General features: G+C 31.7%; 1 protein-coding gene across 1 annotated transcript; it reads right to left on the reverse strand.

The window, feature by feature from the left end:
* Positions 1-2,590: 2,590 nt before the first annotated feature.
* On the reverse strand, positions 2,591-8,954 carry LOC105626072. Its single transcript, XM_012207383.1, has 5 exons — positions 8,719-8,954; positions 6,425-6,548; positions 5,422-5,572; positions 3,871-4,087; positions 2,591-2,717 (listed from the first exon to the last, which is right to left on the reverse strand). The coding sequence occupies exons 1-5, from the start codon at positions 8,952-8,954 to the stop codon at positions 2,591-2,593; spliced, it is 855 nt and encodes a 284-aa protein (XP_012062773.1).
* Between the last annotated feature and the right edge of the window lie 13,060 nt (positions 8,955-22,014).

The following is a 22,014-nucleotide window of genomic DNA, read 5'->3' on the forward strand; positions in this document are numbered from 1 at the left end:
ACGACACACACACACACACACACACACACACACACACACACACACACACACACACACACACACACACACACACATATGTGTGTATGTATATATTGCGGTTGATATCGCGATGACCTTTCCGTCAACAGAAAAATAGGAACCTTCGCTGTATGCGAGGGAGACGGGATTAGAAATCACATCTACCTGCGAACCGGCACGGTGTATCTTATGATGCGTGTGCATGTCGAGAAATGGCTTTATACGAGTCACGAGCGTATAATGCAGTTTTCCTTGCACATTATGCTTGATCCTCCATCGGTCGCATATGTTAAGAAATATACGGCTGGACTTATTTAACCGAATTTCGTATTTGTATAACACAGAAGAATAAATAGTCAATCTTAATCTTCCAATGATTATCTTTTGTTTCCATATTGTAGCTAGAAGAATAATACTGTTCGATAAAAAAAATGATCATTTTTTCGAGCACATATTTTTTTTTAATACCGAATATATCTATTTTCCAAATTGTTCTGTCACGCTATAAATTTGAGAAATTTGCAATAAAACTTTGATTGCACATCACATATTGTAGTTATAATATGACAATAGCTCTTTTTTGCAATTTTAACTGCAAATTTTTTATGCATTTATTAAGTTCGTCATAAATCCGATATTACTAGATAATAGGTATGTATTTGAAAGAAAAATTTGTCATAAATCCGACATTATTAAATAATATATATTTGAAAGAAAAATTCGTCAGAAATCTAATATTATTAGACAATAGATATATATTTGAAAGAATTTAAAATAAAAATTTATCATAAATCCATTATTAAACAATAGATATATTGGGAAGAATAATTTCTCTTGAACGTTACTTTATTTCGAGCGATAGATCAGAAAAATGTGATTTCTCTTGAATAAAATAAATTATTTGAATATGCACGCGATAATTTAATCATACGCGTTCACACTGTCGATATATCTATATATATAAAGTCTCAGAAAACTCAGCTACGCAAGGAAATAAAATTTTTCAATACTAATCAGTGTAGGCATTGATGTGCTCCAGCACGATTGAACATCCTTCTGATTGAGTCATGTTGTGTTATGATAAGTCGGAGCTGTATGTGTCGCGTTGTGATGCGTTAAAACTACGCACGTACCAATGTTTTACGTGGGGAGTTGGTGTGAATGATGTAAACAATATCCTTCCCACGAATAACAGAAAGATAGCGTGCGACACGCGCAGACGTATATTATGTCACTTTAGAAGGACGACTCATCGTGCAATCTCACGAATTTCCATTTCTCACTTTTATCAGTGAATTAACATTTCTATTATCAATATTCGTTCAATCATACCTATATTAAGAAAAATATAAATCTAGTCTTTGTGTATACATGTCCCTCTCTTACGTTAAAAATGATACAACTAAAAAAATTTTTTTAAATTAAATTTTCCAAGGGAAAAGAGGAACAATTATTTTTCAACTTGACAGAAAATATATATTAACTAATTGTAAACAAATAATCAACAAAAGGAATATGTTCTTCTATCTATCTATGATTAAATATAATTTTTTTCTATTTTATTTCACAATTCTTAATGATCACCTAGTGTGTTTTTATACCCTAGTGGCGAAAAAATGTGAAATGTTAAATATTATTTTGTATAGATATTGGTTAACATATTTTTTCTTTTTTAATAACCACTCTTTACGAATCTTTAAATGTAATTCCTTCGGAAATCCGCAATGAAAATTGTATTAAAATTTTTTAAGAAATACTATCATAATAAGCTACTTAACGTGTTTATTCTGTTTAATACTTGTTTAGTTTCTTTTCATCTTTTCAGAAAATTGTGATTAAATTTATATTACATATAATATTCATAAATACTAATAATAAATGAGGAAACAATCAATAATATAACGCACAATATGCCATAAATATAATAGTGATTTTAATTGAGATACAAAAACACTTCAGATGATCATTTACATAAAAGAAATCAGTAACTAATCTTATTAAAAATCATCCTTTATGAGTTGTGATGATTTTTTATGAAGTTAAATTAATTCAATTTTTATGATTAACAGAATAATGTTTATCGAACTCATTCATGGTATAATAGTTTGAAAATAATTTTTTTAATTATATTATTATTTTTGAAACAAGGAAAAGATATCTATATGCTTTCTGTATACATTATAAGATAACCGATTATTCTGTCTGAAAGAAGAAAAATAATGCACATATCTCTATCTTAAGTCCTTCCGTAGATTTCAAATTTTTATTTAATTGTTCATTTAATTCAAAAATATGTGATCATTCTATATTTCGCTTAGGCGAAATATACATACGGTATACATACAGCGATAAACCTCGTTCTTTTATATGTCACGATCGATGGAGCGTTAGAATCGCATTGAAATCGTCAAAGCGGATCCTCGTGTCCGAATTTCGATCGAGGTAGTCTGCAGTTAGTATTGTCGTCGGGTCGTAACGTCGTCCTCGCGGTGGCGTCCTCCCTCGATTCGTCGCCGTTATCGATCGGCGGTGACGACAGCCGAAGAATTCGGGGTGCCGGACGAGGGACGTGTCAGTTTCTTTGCGGTTTTATTACACGGCTCGCCGGAGGTGGCAATTTGTTGAAGCCCGCGTTGTCAAAGACCGGAAGTAGGTCCCTCACTCTTTGTCCTGTGCCGATCGACGCCAACTCGATCCATCTGCAATGGCGAAACATGTGAAAGGGGTCTCTTCTCCTGTCCTCTTTTTTTTTTTCTGAAAAGAACCGTTTCCCCCTAATGCCTTTTTGTATTTTATTGGCAATGTTCCATTAAAGATATTACGACGAAGTAAAAGAGCGGATCGCGTAATGGCGCTATCATTATTTTTCTTTTTTTTAAAGTAGAGATTATAGTTTAAGCCAACAGCAATTATTACGCTGTTTTTGAATTCGACTTCTCAACGTTTTAAAACATTGGTAAATATATCATTTTCGTTGAGAAAATCACATATTGAACTGAAACCTACATGAAAAGATACGATTTTAAAAGTTAAACTATCTAAAAATTTAATTACACAGATCTGAAAATAATTTTGTTAGATTACACTATTACATTCATTCAACGTTAAACCATACTTAATTTGAATTTTTTTATTCATTTCTAAGTCACTCCTATTCGTTAATTTAATTAAAACAATGGAGTTAAACAATTTAACTTAAGGAAAAGTATTAAGTTTGACTCAAATTTAGTTTATTATTTATTAAATGCATATGTTAATACGGATTTATTTACTTTGAAACAAACTACAGAAATGAATTAATTTACATTTTGACACACATAAAAGTTCAATAACAAATTATTGCTTAACTCAAGAAAATGTATTTGATTTAGATTTGATTTAAATTTGATTAGAAATTTGATTTAAATTTTATAATCCAACGCAATTATTTTCAGATCTAATTTTTTAGATACTTTATTTTTGTCTAGTTAAATTTCTAGATACTTTAGCAAAATTATTCTTTCCGTGTAGGTAATTCGAACGAACGAAAAATTATCAATTACATTTAATAGCTTGCCCAGCTGATGTAAAAGACCGTTTCGTGTAAAGTCATTCATTTTTGACACATTATACGAGTGAATTAATAAGCGGTCCTGTATTATTCGAAAAAAACGGACGTTTAAATAACCGTGATTACACCAAATTGTTGAATGCAGTTGCGACGCAACGATAGTTAATAAATATTGGATAATAAATATCGGCCGGGACGATATCGCGTAATTTTTAACACGGCCACGCGAATTTGTCGTTCAATGAATCACGCGCGGCTCGCGTCGCACAAAGCAAGCATGCACGAACGAATTCACTTCCCACCTGTTGTTTTTGTATTTTGTGAGGGGTTGAGCGGCTGGATGGGGCGTTTCGGTGGGGAAATATGTGGCCCCATAAAAATCCAAACCACGGCTCAGCAGCATCGAGGTCTCCTCCACGCTGGCCAGGGTAACCCTTATAACGGGTGGCCCCGTATAAATCGTCGCCGGCTCGTTCAGATTCTGCGCGTCGCTCTTTAGCTTGTCATTGATGGCCTTCACTGATTTATTTAACACACGATTTTATTGCATGCGTTGCAGAAAGGCAGAAAACTCTATGCATCAAGCGTCACGGAAAGTAATAGCGCTTTTAAATATGTGCGCGTACAAAATGTGAATGTAAAGTTAATTCCTAAATTATTGTTAATATTATGCAAAATGTAGAGAGACGTACAGTGGCTGCCAAAAGTTTTCAAATGAAAAGAATGATTTTTCTGAAATATTTGAAAATTTAGATACATACAACTCTAAAAATAATATTGTTTGACTATCGAAATAATTATATATAGTAGGAAATTTAAGCATGATGAGCAATGTTATAAAAAGATTTGACACTTTAGCAACCAGCTTGAGTGGTTCCTACATAATTATTTGAATGTTCAACAAAATTATTTTCAGATCTATAACAAGCGGAATTTTATTAAATACAAATGGTAATAGAATGGTAATAGAAAGGTCAATTTATGAGCATATAGTTAGATCAAAAATATAAAATGGCTTATTAGAGTGTCATTTAATTAATTAAAATATAATATATAGGAAACGCTTCAACTTTACTTATAGTCTTCTTCAGTTTATTAAAATAAATAAAAGTAACCTTCATATTTAAATGATATTTTCAGCGGACAATAGACATATAAAATAATTCTTAATTGTAATTGAAAGCCACATTTTAACACAAATTAATGATGATTGTCAAATCTGTGTACATTTTTCGTTAATATGCAACGTCCAAGATCCAATTGAAAAACTATTTTCCCATCTTTCGAAGGCAAAAAAGTAGAGTCCGAAATAAATTATGTGAAGTCAATCGATAGATAAAACTTTAAATATTTCAGCAAAATTATTCTTTTCGGCCAATGAGAAATTTTTGTATTGTTTAAATAATAAAGGATCTTTAAAAATAAGAGATCTATACAAGCACTTAATATATTCCAGTATTTAAAATACTTCTGTATTCTTAAGTTGTTTATATCAAAAATTATTAATTTATATACATACCAAAAAATAGAGTGACAAAAATGATCGTAAAATTATATGTAGATCGTAAATTTTTGGCAATCACTGTAATTGCTCGGCTTCATTGAATAATATAGGTATATGGAAGTATAGTTTTTTACGAAATTAAATTTTTTATCGAGATTGCGTTCTAAATTGTATATGTAAAATATATATAATATACATTTAAATACATATAGGCGGAAAGATTTTTGAGATCGTAAAAGGGGAAGCAGTATCCATCACGTTACGCGTGTAGGGTATCTGAAGCTTTCCCCTGGAAAGAGCGACGGTATGAGAAATATGGAGAAGAAGCATTTGCATTTTCGTGACTCACAAACAGTTCCCGTATTCAGGGGTAGCCTGGTTACTTCGACGATAGATCGATATTTGTAGAGAGCGTGTCTAATATCGTCCTCCGGCAGCTCTTCAGGCACATCTAGAACGTAGACCGTGAAGATTTTCGCCGGTCTACATGGTATAGCAACCTATATGTTACGAATTATATAATGCATATCATTCTAGGAAAAAATATTCAAAAGTTATTACAAAAGTTGCGAAGAAAATCACATTGAGAGAAAAATGTTTGGCATTTGTGATTATAATTGCAGGCAAACAAAAAAAATGATACTATAACTGTTCGTGATATTTGCATGGTAAAATAATTATAGTTAGGAGTTTCATTTTTATAGTAATTATAATTATTATTCTATAATGTTAATAATAATAATTTATTTATAATTTATTTATCTAAAAAATGTATATTTGTATCGAAAGTGACTATAATTTATAACAATAATAATAATAATAAAAATGAAGCTCCTAACTAATAATTATTTTATCATATAAATATCACGAATAGTTATAGTACCACTTTTTTCAGTGTATATTTTAGAAAATAAGTGCAAAAGAATAAAGCAAATATTTAGCAATTTTTGCAATCAGTTTTAAGTTAAAATAATCAAATTTAACATCAATTTTGCTTTTGTAAATTTTTATTAAAATATTTTCGTAGTTGAGCATCTTTTGTACTTGGTTGTATATCTAGAATATGTGTTCGTGTCATGGGAGTGTAGAATCCATGTAGATCCCGAGATTAGCTACAGAAGCGCTATAAGGTATTTCTCTGTGTCAGGTGTTTTGGCTTTAGTGAGGTTTCCCATGTAATCGTACAACATAATGCAACACCCCCGGATATAAAGTTAAAAATGTTAATACACGTTAAATTATCTGTGACAAAATTACTTTGCCAGCCATTATTTATTGGCAAAATGAAATATTTCCATAAACGATTCTATAAATGCAGAATTAATTAATCTTCGAGAATACGGAATATCTACCTTTTTATAGAAACGTGCGCCCGTCACTTTGTGGAAGCCTTTTTTATATACCGCCTGAAAGTCGTCGATGTTGCTGAACTTGAAGAGAATGCCGGTGGCAGTCTTCGTCAAAGAAAATGCACCTCTAGATTACATAATAGAAAGTCGTTTTGATTATGAATAATAAAAGAAACGTTTTAACTTGGAAGTCTATAACAATCTTCCATTTACATAATAGAATAATATCGCGGTTAATTCTCCTATAATCATATTTTTATTCTCTCCGTTTGCAATGTAGATATGTTTTGTCCAACATAAGTTGTTTTATCATTTTGAACTTTAAAAAATTGAGTTTACTTTTCAACATCTTTATTACATTAAATAGTTTTTAACTTAAATGTTAAAACTTTTAATAAAAATTGAAATTTGAGTAAAAATGAAGATTCAACTTAAGAATGAAATTTTACTTGTGCCAAAAAAGATTGATAGACGAAGGTTAGTTCATTTTAATGCTAAGTGCGAATGAATTTCTACCACTATCGTGCATACGAATTCATTGTCGATGCGAAAACGTTCACAGATAGCACCATACAGATGTAGTTGGCTTAATGGATTTGTTGTCCGACCTGTTACTGTCTTTACTACTTCACACGAAGCGCCAGCTGACTTAACTCTACTTTTAGATCCGAATTGGACACGAAGTACTTTAGGATCTCTTACGGATTAAAACTAAGTGAAGGCCAAAGTAATCTTAGCGATGCACAGTCGATACGAATGCCACGGATAAGTTAGAATAAAAATGACATAAATCGATCTTTGTGATCTATAAATATCTTGTACAAAAAAATTTTATAATTTATTTTTAACAAAACTATAAAAAAATTATACAAAATAGTTAATTTTTTGTAAATATAATTATTCATTTTTATAAATTTTTCTATTTTTCTGTATTTTATATAAAAAACGTAATTTGCATTATTATTTTAATAATTGTATTCATTTCTGAAAAACACGAAGGAAGTTACAGTAATTAGCTAATGCTAAATATTCTTGAAACATTCATAAAATATTGATAAAATCTCAAAATAACATTCCATAATATTCTAGAATATCCTGAAATATTACAGAATATAAGAGCAACACTTAAATAATCGTTAAATATTCTATTTATATATTATTATACATTTGGAGAATATTCCCCATGCATATTCCATAAATTTATAATTTTCCTAGAAATTCCAGATTCAGAGATCTGAAGTAACTTGTAAATCAAATTGTATTGTCAAAAACATTATTTGTTTTTGTTCTTGGAACTCAATTTTAAGGGTTTTAGGCAAAGGTTATAGGCAAAATGTTGCGCTCTTTATATTCTTTCCCAGTTCTTATTTACGAGTTAATACATCACTACCCTCTGTTGACGAATGTGAATTGCTTGCGAATGATTTTCGTGATATATACAAGAAGTGTTCATATAATATTCGGAAATATTTCATTAACATTTGAACATACTATGAAAATTCTTTTGCTGTTTCGGAACGATACGTTGAGAACACAATTCAACTCTTCATGAATAAGTAGCGTCAGCTAATTTCTTACAATGGAACAGAATCATTTATAGTGACTGCCAATAGGTTCCGATGAATAAGTTTATTACATTATTTAAATAAAAATTTTTACAAATAAAAATTTAATACGTAAATACTTAATATATTCAAATACTTAAAATATTATGCTTTTAAAAAAAAATTGATTACAACAAGAATTTTGTTAACTGAATTATAATAAAGCAAAAAACAGATTGACAAAGATTATCATAAAATTATGTTGATCGGAAATTTTGGGAAGCCACTGTAAGTTACCATATCTTAATCAATCAATCTAAAGAATTATTAAATATAAAATATAAATGAAATTTTTATATCAATGAGAACAAATCAAATATAAGAGAAAGATTTCTATTTTCAATCAAATCGGATCTTGATATTTGAGAATATTTATACTCAAATACATTTTCCAATCTTAAATCCAAAGAATTATTATCAAGAATTTAGTCAAATAACTTTTTTTAAATATACAATTTTTAAATCTTACGGTACAAACGCATGTATCTTTTTTCCCGATAACAATATACTTGTCGAGCACAATCGGTGAGGTGCAAGGCAGATAAAGCAACTAAGAGAAAACCGACGGTACTTGGATACTCGTTCGTCATAGTTATCGGGGTGCGATGTCCGGTTTAACATCTCTTTTATTGAACGACCTGGAAATAAACCTCGTCCCAGCGACGAAGTAGCCTGCCAAAGTGATGCGCTCACCGGAAGTTCATCTTCTCGCAGATGGTGGCGGCCTTCTCCATACTCAGTTCGTGGCTAGGGGTGAGCAGGAAAGCACCCTTAGTGAGGAAGTCGTTCTCACTGACCTCCGAGTCAGTGTCGCCGTGGTCTTGCCAGTCGGCAGAACTCTCTTGATTCAGACGCAACATCGAGCTGCTCTTGGACGTGGACATGTCTTTCTCGCACTGCGTACTGCCGCCCTGTTCCGGTTGCGACATCTTTTATAGCGTTGCCAGTGAACCGAGGACGAGTGATCTCACGAGTCGCCGTTCAAAAGGGAACGGCCGTATACGATTCTGTACGTACGTAACGCGTTACGCGAGATCGATCACTCCGAGAGGATGTCAGCACCGGACATACGTCGTGCTGTACTGCTTCGTATCGCGTTCTATCACGGTCCTTTTATATGCGTCTCCGCGAGGATAGATGGACGGATAGATTGGGCGAATTAGATCGACGAAGATCGGAAGATTGCATGACAAAAAGTGCCCCTGAACGCGGTTCGATGCGGCCAGTTAAATCCCTGATTGTTATTGATGCGTATATGCGCGAGAGAAGGATCGACTGCGAAGGTCCGATGGCTAGTTCAATTGTGAGTACAAATAAGCGTGTAGGAGGAAACACTGGCACTTGGATATGGATTATTACTCACGCTAATGATTCTAATAGATCGGGATGCTCGAAATACTGTCGAAAATAGAGACGCATAGCGTCGATCTGTCTCGTAAATGTCAGACATCATATTCATCCTGTTTATGATCTTTTGCGCTTCGTAACTAAGTTAAAATAACAAGCGTGAGGTGCTCTTTTCCAAATCAGTTGTATGTCTTTTAACCATTTTTAAACATTTTTCACGGATATCATATCAAAAGGGAGAAAGAGGGGATGATTGAGAATTTAATAAAATTTCTAATTTGGTTTATATTGAAATATACAGTGACTGCCAAAAGTTTCCGGACGATGAAAAATTTTTAATGTATTGTTTATAAAGAATCTTTACAAATAAATATTTAATATACAAGTGTTTGATATATTTTATTTAAAATTGTCTTTAAAATCTTGTCTTTAAGTTGTAACAAAAATTTTATTAACTCATAATATGTAATATAAAAAATAGATTTACAAAATTATTATAAACTTGTATTTTGACTGAAAATTTTTGGCAATCATTATAAATCCATATTAACTCTGAAACGCTACTCCTTATGTTTTTCTTACATATTCCTTACATTAACATTACTAAGTGAAAAGATAGCAGTTACACAATTGAGTGAACGCTCGCTGCTATTGTTAATTTTCTTCTACATTCATCATATAGATCTCTACAAGTCTATTCTAATCACAATAATTATTGAACGCTCACTAAATCATTGTGTTTACGCGGTCAATTTGGATTCGCATGCATAAATATTGAAACGTATTATTACGTTCTGAAACACCGTGAAAAGCTCATTTGAATTTAATTCGTCTTCTGCAACTATATATTCGTGAGAACAACTGAGTATAGAGCTATTGAGTTATTACATATTTATATCTAATCGGTAGATTTAGATCGCTTAAAAGAGGATATTTAAAAATAAAAACCTAGTAGTAAAAGAATTTTAGTGAAAATTAAATATTTTTTTCAATATTTGAACTAATTTATTGTTCTTTTTTTTAATTAGCCTTGCTTTTATTAATATTTTTAATATATCTGTGTAAAAAATTTGAAACGACTAAATCATCACTAAATATATGATTCTATTAAAGTATGTTTATTATTGTAATACTCAATGTTTTATAATTCTATTTTTTATAATTCTATTTTATTAATTTCTTTTGTTGGCAGATTTCGCAGATCAATAAAGTCGATCACCAAAGTCGATCAAAATCAGACCATCGATAAAAAGGTAAGGACAATAAATTATTATCTGAAGACACGGTTAATGTCTCGGCGCTAAGACATAGCACGAGACACTGCTCCGTACTCCTTTAGTGATTACAGTGTAGATAGAAAATTACACACACTGCTCTCACAGAAATCTAATATCAGTTAATTTAATACTGAAAGACAGTAATTAATTACTTATTTTGAATGAAAGCAATGTAACAGTGCTTTCAATACTCGAAGTAAATAATTAATTAACTACTGTCTTTCAGTATTAAATTTTTATAAGATAACATAATATTAATTTCAAAAATCGTTGACCTGTGAAAAAATGATACAATATATAAAATTTAAACGCGTATTCTCTAAATCTGAATCAGAGGATATCAGTGTCGAGTATGCCACTGGTAATCAATGAATTAAATATGATCTTTAACTTAGCTAATCTTTATTATATGATCTAACTAATCTTGTTAGTGCTTAAATTCAATGAATATGGTATTGGAAGATTGAAATTAACGTGCAAGTGTCAGTATTTTAGTTATATAATGCTCAAACATTCTTCCTTTTTAGTTGAACTTCATTAATTATCAGTGCTAAGTACACTGGATAATTAGTGATTATCCACTGATTCAGATTTAGAGAGTATTAAGCAAAAACTGGAACATTCTAATATCTTAATTTATTCATGTACGTTCGCACATACACATATATTTCATAGAACCTTACTTATCCTAAGTAAATCATGCTATCGACAATGGCAAACAATCGAGCAACGACCACTTATCGCGCTTGAGATCTCAAAAGGCATCAACTATGGGTCACCGCCTCATTCTCGCGGTCATCAAACCCTTCGACGTACGCATTAGGAAGCCAATCGGTGCAACGGTGCCATCCGGCATCATCAAAGCCGGCGATTGCGAAACGACGAATCTCCATTCAAATCTCTTAATTGCCAACCGTGTTAGGCGACGCGTTGACACGCCGATCAGAAACCGCGTATTTGTTGATGGCGATCTAACCCGAGGGCGAACGCGGATGCTCCAGCCAGGGGCGCGTGTACAATATGGAACGCGTTATGCGTTATGCGAATATCGTGGATCATCAGTTTATGCCGCCGACGGCAAGAACGATGATTATACCTCGATTCGTGGCACAAGAGGCGAGAGCTCGCCGATAATTCATAGGCTAGGTTGACAGTACCACGCGATACTTCATCGTCAATAATCTGCCCGGCGCATCATCATCCGGGTAACGCATCGTCCGAGAATACGTGGGCGGCCCATCAACGCTCTCTGCTCGTTTCTTTTTTTTCAGTAAGACTCGAGCAATAAATTGGCCGCGTGGGCATTTAATTGGATGATTGGCCGAAACGATACGTCCTCGATAAATTGGCCTGTGAATGTAAAAAAAAAAAAACCAATAGAGGAAACGGGAGTTTTTACTTGGCTATTATGCTCCAAAGTTGGTCAAAAGTTGTTATTAAAAGCTATGAGGCGTTACGTATTACTTGAAAAAACGAAGGACGAAGTGTAATATGATTGCATTGATCAATCGAGAGTTTTATTTTTCTCCTTGGCCGTTTTATACGATTACTTAATTGGACGTCGCATAAAATTACCTTTTTAATTTGTGCTAGCAATAATATTTATATACTCGTTTCCGTTAATAGTTCCTTGCAAATAAATTAAAATTAATAAGAAAGTATATAAAAATTAAATTATATAGGTTAAATTAAAATTAATTATAAAGGATCTGCACTAATTATATACAAAATTGAGTCTCGGTAAAATGAGTTAGTTTTTACATATAACAATACGCATAGACATAATTAAAATTCAATAGACTGTTTTGAGTTATGTATTCAAGATATTGCTTAATGCGCACAAATTTTACATCTTCGCTATATCACAGCTCATAAATTATCCATTATTGATCTTTCTGTCCATCTTTTATTTACATTTTAAGCTACATTATTTATGAAAACTAATTCATCGGGACTCAATTTTCCATATATAATTAATGTAAGGTTCTTTATATTTCATAATTAAGTATTAAATATTTATTCTTTCAATATCAAAATGAGGTTGAAATAATGTAGCATGATTGTTCTAGTTATATAGTTTTAAAAATATAGTTTTAAAAATATTTTTTGAAAAAACACGTAAGTGAGTAGGTTTAAAAAAGAAATTATATTATATTTGTACAGATCTTTAAAAATGAACAAGCACAGCTAATATTAATTCATTCAATAAATTTTACAAAGGAACAATTTTGAGCTCAATAGTATTTGTCATTAATCAATCATAATCGAGATATAATAGACCCCGAGGCAATAATTGTCAAGGGTCTATCGAAAACTGTAGTGATCAAAGAAATGTCAACAGCATCGCTCGTTGGCAAACATTGGTCATATCGGATACAAAAGAAAATATCGCGGTTGCATCGCGTGGCAGACTGACACAATACAAAGCGTAGCGAGACAAAGCTTTACGAAAAAAAAAAAATAGATACGAGCTATAATTGGTACAACAGCTATGGGTTAAAAGTATAGTGAATGAAATAAGATTTTATTTTAATATTTTTCCTGTTAGTTTTTATTTATCAGTCGTTGGAGCGCCGGTGAACGTATTATTATTAAGAGACACTATCACGTTAAAATTAATTGTTATTTATAGTCGCTTATTTATACGTCGTTTCGTCTTAAAGCTTATCGATCGCCGTGAGATTAGCTATCGAGGCATAAAAAAGGCACTTTCACGGGGTCTAATGAGAGTAATGGAGTCTTGTAGCTCAAGAACGCTTTTCTTCTGGATGGATACGCCCGAAGCATCGCTTCGCAAAAGTATTGGAGGACCTCCTCCTCCGATCTTACTTTGGCCAGAAGAGCGAAAGTGCAATGGAGGATGAAGATCCAGTTACTTATGTCGTTACTGAAGTTGAAAAAAAAATCCATGTCGTGAAATTGTCTCTTATGGCGTTGAATGTTGAGCATCTGCTTAATTTCTCACCGTTTCTCCACTCTTTGGTGAACTTTCTTCGGAAGGACTCGCCCTCGCATCCAAAACTCCTTAAACTTCACTCTACTGCCCGCTTCACTTTAGTTATGCTTCTCATCTTATCACACAGGTGCACTATTTCATGTCTGTGCGCAAAACGCACTGCAGCTAATTTAAATTAAATACTCGGAACAATTTTAGAGATAATATAAACTTTCTTTAAGTTTCTCTCTCTCTCTCTCTCTCTCTCTCTCTCTCTCTCTTTCTCTCATCATTTACAATATTCCTAGCATATATATTTTACTGTAATATTTATTCTAATATTTAAAATTAATTTATCGATAATGTATATTTTATTACATGTATTGTGCTATAATTATCGATTAAATTTTAGTATTATAAATATGCTATAGTGCTTTCAAATATTCATTTCAGTAATAAATATTATATATTATGATCAGCTTAAAACGCGCATATATATCATTATTGGTCCATCAATAAACGGAAGAAAACGAAGAACGAGGTGAGACCGGGTTGAAAAGATGGAAGGGAGACGAAATGAAGAGAAAAGAAATGATTGCTCCTGGCGGCAGCGAGCTTGTGAAATGAACGCGGCGTGACTGCCGCTTTGAAACGGGGATGAATTGTAATTGGACGGAAATGGAATTCGGATAGTTCAGGACCAAATACGCAGAAAGAGATAGACCATGGAGGAAGAGGAGTATAGAGAGAGAGAGAGAGAGAGAGATGAGGCAGAAAGGGTAAGCTGTGGTAGGGTTGAGAGACAGAGAAAGAGAAGAGGGAGAGGGAGAGAGAGAGAGGGAGGGAGGGGGAGACGGTCGACGCCAGTGGCCTGTAACTCTATGCCTCTATGAGCTTCGATCAATAGAAGCGAACAACATTGCACCGAACGCCACCGAACGCTAAAACAGTTTATGCAACCTCCGCGAACGATTTTCCGAAATTACCTCTTGGGAGGATGTGGCTGGTTTGCTCGAACGGCTTTTTAGGCCGAGTCGCGTTTGAAATTAAGCCCTCGTCGGAGAAAATTTTCTAGCTTCGTTAATTTTCGCACCGCGCACCAATGCTCGTTAAAGTAAGAATTCCTTTTGCCCCGTATCAATTACACGATCGATATTTATGATTTATCTTTAGGGATGTTACCCTAATGTATCCCTAGATTTATATTCGAGGAAACATCTAAAAAAAGAACGAGATTATAAAATTCTAAAAAAATGACTTTAATATTTGCATTTTTGTAAAAATTATCTCATAATTTTATTCAATAATATCTTATAATTTTATTTAATTTTTTATTAAAATGAAAAAAAGAATTAAAAATTTTTATATTTAAGATGGATATCTTTTTATTTTCAAAGGAGAGAATTGTAAGGATAGAATAAAAAATAAAGGATTCAAAATTTCGCTGAAATTAGGGTATCCAGAAATATAAGTGTTTTCTAGCAAAATAGCATGCAAAAATATTATTTATTATCTCGCTTCCGCGATTTCCGTCGATTGCACGATTGAGGCATGTTCATCATGCGAGTGTACCTATCAAAAATAATTTTTCACCTTCCATTGAGAGAGAGAGAGAGAGAGAGAGAATCGCGTGAGCGATAAATAAATGCGTGAGCGAGATGAAACTATGGGTGCACGTAGAGACGTAATTTGATTCGAGAGCGGAATTCGATTGACAGGCAAGCGGAGTTACGCGTGTCTATATGGAATCTAGCTGCGGGGCCAATGACGAATTCGACGTGTTTGATTGCACCGTGGAAACGGCGTGTCGCGCGGCTTGACCGGGATTATATAAAAATGCCGGCTGCGTTGTGAAGAGCTCGAAAGTTGTTCGACAACTCCAATGTTGAGATATCCAGTTAAAACATGTATATTAGGTATAACTAATTTATTATTACTTTGCGAAACTTTATAGTCTGCCAAACTATGTTTATCAAATAGCTTGCGAAACTGCATGTATCATCAATCAAATGCAAATTCGATGAAAATAAGGAGAAATTGCGGAATTTACTTTTGCACGCTCAATTATGAGCGTGATTTTCAAGTGATTATTCTAATTTAATATAAATCTGCACTGTTAAATTCATTCAACTTAAATTCATAATAAACAAATTATACTCAATTTGAGTTATTTTTAATCATTTCTATAGATCGCCATTACTCCTACTCAATACGTCGTTAATTTAATTTAATAAAAAAAACAGAGTTAAACAATTTAATTCGATATATTAAATTTGATTCAAATTCAGTTTTATTATTATTTACATTTATATTTACATTTCGCTAACTAACAATAAGTACATACATTAATATGGACGTTGTTTTGAAACTAACTACAAAAATAAATTGATTTATATTTTGACGTGTATTGGAAGATAAAAATAACAAAATGTTATTTAATTCAAGGGAATGAATTATCATTCATCGTCCTCTTGATATTTAACCGTATAAATCCATCATAAATATTACAATTTATGAGAAGAAGATTTAATATATAATAAAACTTATTAGTTTTTAATTTCTTATTGAAGATTCAATATATTCTGTATATTATATTTAATATGTTATCTGTAATTTTGTATATATATTACATTTATTTAGCACATGCGATTTTGTACATTTATACAACATTCATCTCTTTTCGCGCGAAATGCAAAAGACCGCGATATCCTTCAGTAATAAGACAGATCGAATCTAATTCTAACTTTATAATCCGTCCTTAACTCGTGTTTAATCCAGTTTCAAAGCTGACTTATTAAGTGAAAATCGCTGCGGAAACTTCCTCAACGCAAGCTCTGTAATCGAACTTAATGCATTACCTCTCAGCGCGCTATATATCCGGCATTCTCAAAAATTTATCGTAAAACTTTCGTATCTTCCGGAACTACCGCATTTTCTTTCGGTCCAGTTCCGTTGACAAATTCTTCCTCGGGGAAAAGTTAGCTGACTTCGTGCATTAAATCGGTACATTTGCAAACATCTTGAAATGCAAATATGCAACTGTATTACATCAAACTGTTCTTTACGACATAAAGAGGAATGTAGATGAAATTTACATGTATTAAATGTAATTTTTGGATAATTTTATTTCAAATATCTTCTTTTAATTAAAAAATGATACAAAATGTAATTTTTGAGTCAATGCAAAACAAATAAAACAAAATGTAAGACACTCTTACATTTAACTAAACAGTAAATGAATTAAATCGTAATAGAGAACTTCAGATAATTTTATATTCTCTCTATTTCAACATTTCATTCTCTATTCTAAAAAAAATTGTCGAAATTGTTTTACTTATAAATCACTATTTAAAAAAATAGCTTTAAAATCATTTTAAATATTGGTTTTTTAAGGATTATGCATGAAATGAAAATGACAAAAAATTATTGATTAATTTTAAATAATATTAGTAAAAAGAATACATTCTTAATACAGTCAAAATATTTGATGTCAAGAATATATTCTTTTTACGGATGTTATTCAATAATTTTTTGTTAAATTAAAAAATAGTTTTCTCTGCGGAATCTAATTTGTTTAGTTTAGTGTATCATTTTTAAAGTAAGATAGGATTGTCGTCCGTTGTCTTTTCCTCAGACGTTCTTTTTTTAGGACCGGGGATATCCGGGGGGATTTTCCGAAGGAATTCAAGATAATATATTAAGCAATGCAGCGTTAACCCGATTTGCGTTCTTGAGCTGAAATATTTCGAGCGTTCTTTTATAAAATATAAAAATTTTCATCGGTAAAAATTTGTTCAGAAAATTTGTTCACATTAATTAATTCATTTTCTCAAGATTTTGTTTTAAAAAAATCATTTGTTTCGGCTAAAGTACTTACAACACAAAAACATGACAAAAATGCGAAAATTGAAAGATTCATTAAATATTATATTTAAATGCTAATTTCCTACATTTTAATAGTAGAAAATTAATTGATAATATCGTCGTAATTTGAATTTATAGTAATTTCAGGTTTACTGTGAAGATATATTAACAAATGCAAATCAATCAACAACTGAATAACATTGTTGCCGCTGATAACGCACTAACATTTGTAAAGATGGCGCGTGTTAGAATTACGTAACGTGACGAAATAGATGACGCTTCGAATGATCTTAAGGGGATGTTGGAGTGACCAAATTATTAAAAAAATCTCCGAATTTATTGTACGGAATTAAAAATCCTTTTACCGAATTAAAATCGATGCAAAACGTTTCTTTAATTTTTTAAATATTCTTCAATGCATAACTAAAAAAATTCTTTCTAAAATTTGCCATCCCTAAAAATTTACCGCCTCTAAAAATTTTTGTTCTCTCTGGTTCTCTCAGCCTATGCCTTAATATGGCTCTGATATTAATGTCCAGGATTTCAAAGTATCTAAATCTTCTAAGTATTTTGCTTTCCATTCTTTTCATATTATCCTGTATTATTCTCGATTTATGATACAAAGTATAATTAAAGCTTAATATAATTTAAGCTCATTAATAAAAAATTACCCAATTACAATCGAATGTGAGAAAAATAATTGATTATGGGTCAATCTCTTTTGTTAAATTAGTATTCCTTATTCTCTAAATTTCTTAGGTCCGATTGCATCAACGTACTTTAACTTTTAGCGATGCTTAAAACTCTCAGTTTCTCTCTTTAAAGCGAAAAGAAAGGAAGATATAAAGAGAGTTTTAAGCCTCGCTTAAAATCAAAGTTGCTGCAACCGAGCCTTAGAGTGAAATCTTATTCTAAAAAAAGAAAAAAAAGCAATGAAAATCTCCTACTCCTATTCAAGAAATGTAAATATTTTCACTCTTTTTCAATATTGACAGTATTTTTTCGCTTCAAGAAATTTAAAGATTATGAATAATTAGATAAAATAATTATTCGTTGACTGTTCTCATCAATTTTACTAACCAACACGCATTTTTGTACACGTCCGGCAAACGAAATGCCCGGAGTTTTTGACATGTAAGTTTTGAAAATGTTCATGTGACAACTCTAAAAATAAAAGATCAATATATTCAAACGAGTTTCCTACACGAAGAGAAAAACTGTTGTGAACGCTAATCCTATATCAACGGCAAATTCCATTTGTAAATATAGAGATTACAATTATTTGCAGGTGTAACAAATATTTATTATTTTTTGTACTCGCTACAAAAATTATCTGCAAGAAATGCAGAAAATATTGATCAATATACAGCAAACAAATTGTGACAATTAAATTTTCCAATCCATCTTCGTAGCATCATTTTTCTCCATGTATATTTGATTATAAAACATATGTACCCAAAATGTAGGAAATACAAAATTATATTCTAATCAATATATTCATTAAAATATAATTGTACCTAAAGTACTTTCGGAATGTTGAATTAATTTATTAGCGAAACAAAAGTTGGCGCGTGAATCGGCTGATATCGCAGAAATAATTTCTCGTAGATGGCACATATAATTTGCTACCGACACGACAATATATACGATAAAAGCAACGCGCAAATACGAAATACAGAAGGAGATAAAGTTTTCCTTTTGATCTCTCTCGTCTTAGCTATCGTACTTGGACGATAGACGTCGGAAACCGGAGTTGCTCTGTCGCGCATTCATACGTTTTTGCGTTTCCACGTAGCGTATCGATATCCAAGAAAATTTTTTATTCTTTGTTCGTACGAAAAAGAGATCGTAAGGGGGAGGAAGTTAATCACGCGCTACCGTGGCGAATTCGGTAGCCGCGCGGGAGGGACGCTGTCGTGAGGAAAATGGGAAATGTGGAAGGCGATCTCTCGACGGCGACGGATCGGGGTGGAACGCGGGGAAAAAGAGAAGGGAAAAAAGAAGATCGTTCAGGTATAGGAAAAGGAAAAAGACGCGGGAAATGATAATTTCGCGGAGGAGCTGAGTTGCGCGCGAGCCGAGGATTAATTTAAATATTGACATGACCCTGCTGAGACGGCCATGCTCGGCGGAGCGTCGCTAAACGCTCGTTCAATTTGCGCGTCGCCCTTCTTCCGCTTCTTCGAGGCACCGGCATAAATCAACATACGCGTACACCGTAAAACGTTTTTAACCGAAATAGCCGCCCATTTCGTCGACAGTCAGGGCCGCCACTCCTTGAAAAAAATGATCGACAAGTAAGGTAATGACGGAATGTTTGCCCGAATTACGCGCATGCTGTAAAAATGATAAAATGTAACTTTGTGCATAATGGCTAAATTGATTTCTGACCAGTTTCTGATTGGCGGCTTTAATGGTTTTATATTGCACTGAAAAAAATTTCTGATGGAAAATGAACCAGAAGAATTTTTATTGATAGAATCTGAAGATGATTATATAAATCAAAATTCTGCTTATCCCAATTAGATTTATAATAGATAGATAAAAAATATCGATGTAGATTTAATATATATATATATATATATATATATATATATGTCATAATTCTTACCGTATTGATAAAGCATCAATATGGTGTGGATTCCTGATGTTAAGTCTATACACAAGTCTATGTTAATAATAACATTAATAATAATAATACCAACGTAATGAGAATATTTATTTAAATTACACTGAATAGTGTTAATATAAGTCTAAACATGAAGAGAAAAAATTAGTTATAAGTGTTAATCCTATGCCATAATGGCAAATTCCATTTGCAAAGATAGGGATCGTAAATTTACAGATTAACAAATCTTTATTCTTTCTTATTTGTTACAAAATTATTGATAACAAATGCAAAATATTTGACAAATATATAAATTTGTTTGTTATAAACAGCAAACAAATAAAATTTTGTAATTCCTTTACGTTCATAACAAAATTATTTTTCTCTGAATACAATATTTCTTTAAAGTGAACAAAAAATTTTAATTTTTTTCATTTTCAAGAAATTCAGAATTACAAATAATATAACCAGATTTTTTTCAATGTGTTTTTAAGATTTGTGAGTTTCTGATTTGACATAGCAAGGTGTCGTCCATTTGACGTCATTAATTAATTAGTCTTATGGCGAATTTATACGGTTCCTGAGAACACACCACAAAGTGGAAATTACAAAAATGATCAAACTTGCTAGGTATTGAAGTTATAAATATTCTAATGAAGTAAATTCCATTATTTTTGTAATTATCACTTCATTTTAAGAAACCATATTAAGCTCCTTGACGTCTAAATATCGTAAAAATGACATGAATTTTTATATTTCTTATCACTCACATAACATCATAAATTGACATCAAAAATACATCATTATTTTCGTGTTATTAATGGAATAAATGTATGACGTTATTAATTGATCATTAATAATATTACTAGTACATTGACAATTGGCCATTTAGTCGACATCATTAAGTATGACATTGTAAAGACGTTATAAATAAATAATGTCATTAGTACTTAAATAAGCCACGTGATGTCAATAATTTAAAATGACTAACTCGACGTCAAAATAACAGCTTGCTATCTGAAACGTTTCAACTCACAGAGTGAGTTTCATTAATATAAAATTCCTAATTATATTCTGTCATATGAATCATAATCTATCTTACAATATTACAATTATTAAGTAATCTTATTTATGTTTTTGTAAACTGATATAAAATTATTCAGTTATACTATATATATTATACAACTTATGTATTATGAGTTTAATAAATTTGATAATCAAGTGATAAATATGTTATTGAATTTTTATTTAATTTTATTGAATTTTTATTTAAAAATGCGAAGGTATATTATAATATTATACAACACAATGAAATTTGGCTTGCATCTGGATTTTGGTAAACTGAGTTTTTTTGTACCCTAATTTGAGGCCAATTTCTGATTGGCCCCAAATCTTACAAGAGTACAGGAATGTTACATTTTGTTTTTTTACATAATTACACGCGCGTGTTTTTTCGCCACAAGAATGGCCGAACGCCGATCTCGCATCTATCGATTCGTCGAGTATCTTGCATCTGCGGATGCAAATTATGTATGGGCGTATAATTTACAAGCGTTTAGTACGCGGACACTCCTCTTGCGCGATAAAGTTTGGTATCACGCAAACTCGTAAATATAAAAAAATGGCCTCGCCTTCCCTAAAAAAAGATGGAAAAAAAGTGAATGATATCGTTATATTATAACGTGTATTTTTAATCCTTTCGAGCTTTTTCTGTTTTGGACAGTGGTTCTGCTATTATTGTTACATTTAATGCGTTTATCAATCCGAAAATTTTGTGAAAAGTATCTCTATATAGAGGAAATTGAGGCAAAGTTTAAATTTTTTCGAAAATAGATATTTGGATTGAAAAAAGCTAATAAAAAATTGAAAAATTAAAAATAATCCATTCCATTGGGTTTTATTGTGACGAAGTGGCGTAATCATATTGTCTTATCAATCGCCGAATGCGAGGTAACTTG

Source organism: Atta cephalotes (assembly GCF_000143395.1).
Source record: "Atta cephalotes unplaced genomic scaffold scaffold00004, whole genome shotgun sequence".
In the NCBI taxonomy this organism is placed as follows: domain Eukaryota; kingdom Metazoa; phylum Arthropoda; class Insecta; order Hymenoptera; family Formicidae; genus Atta; species Atta cephalotes.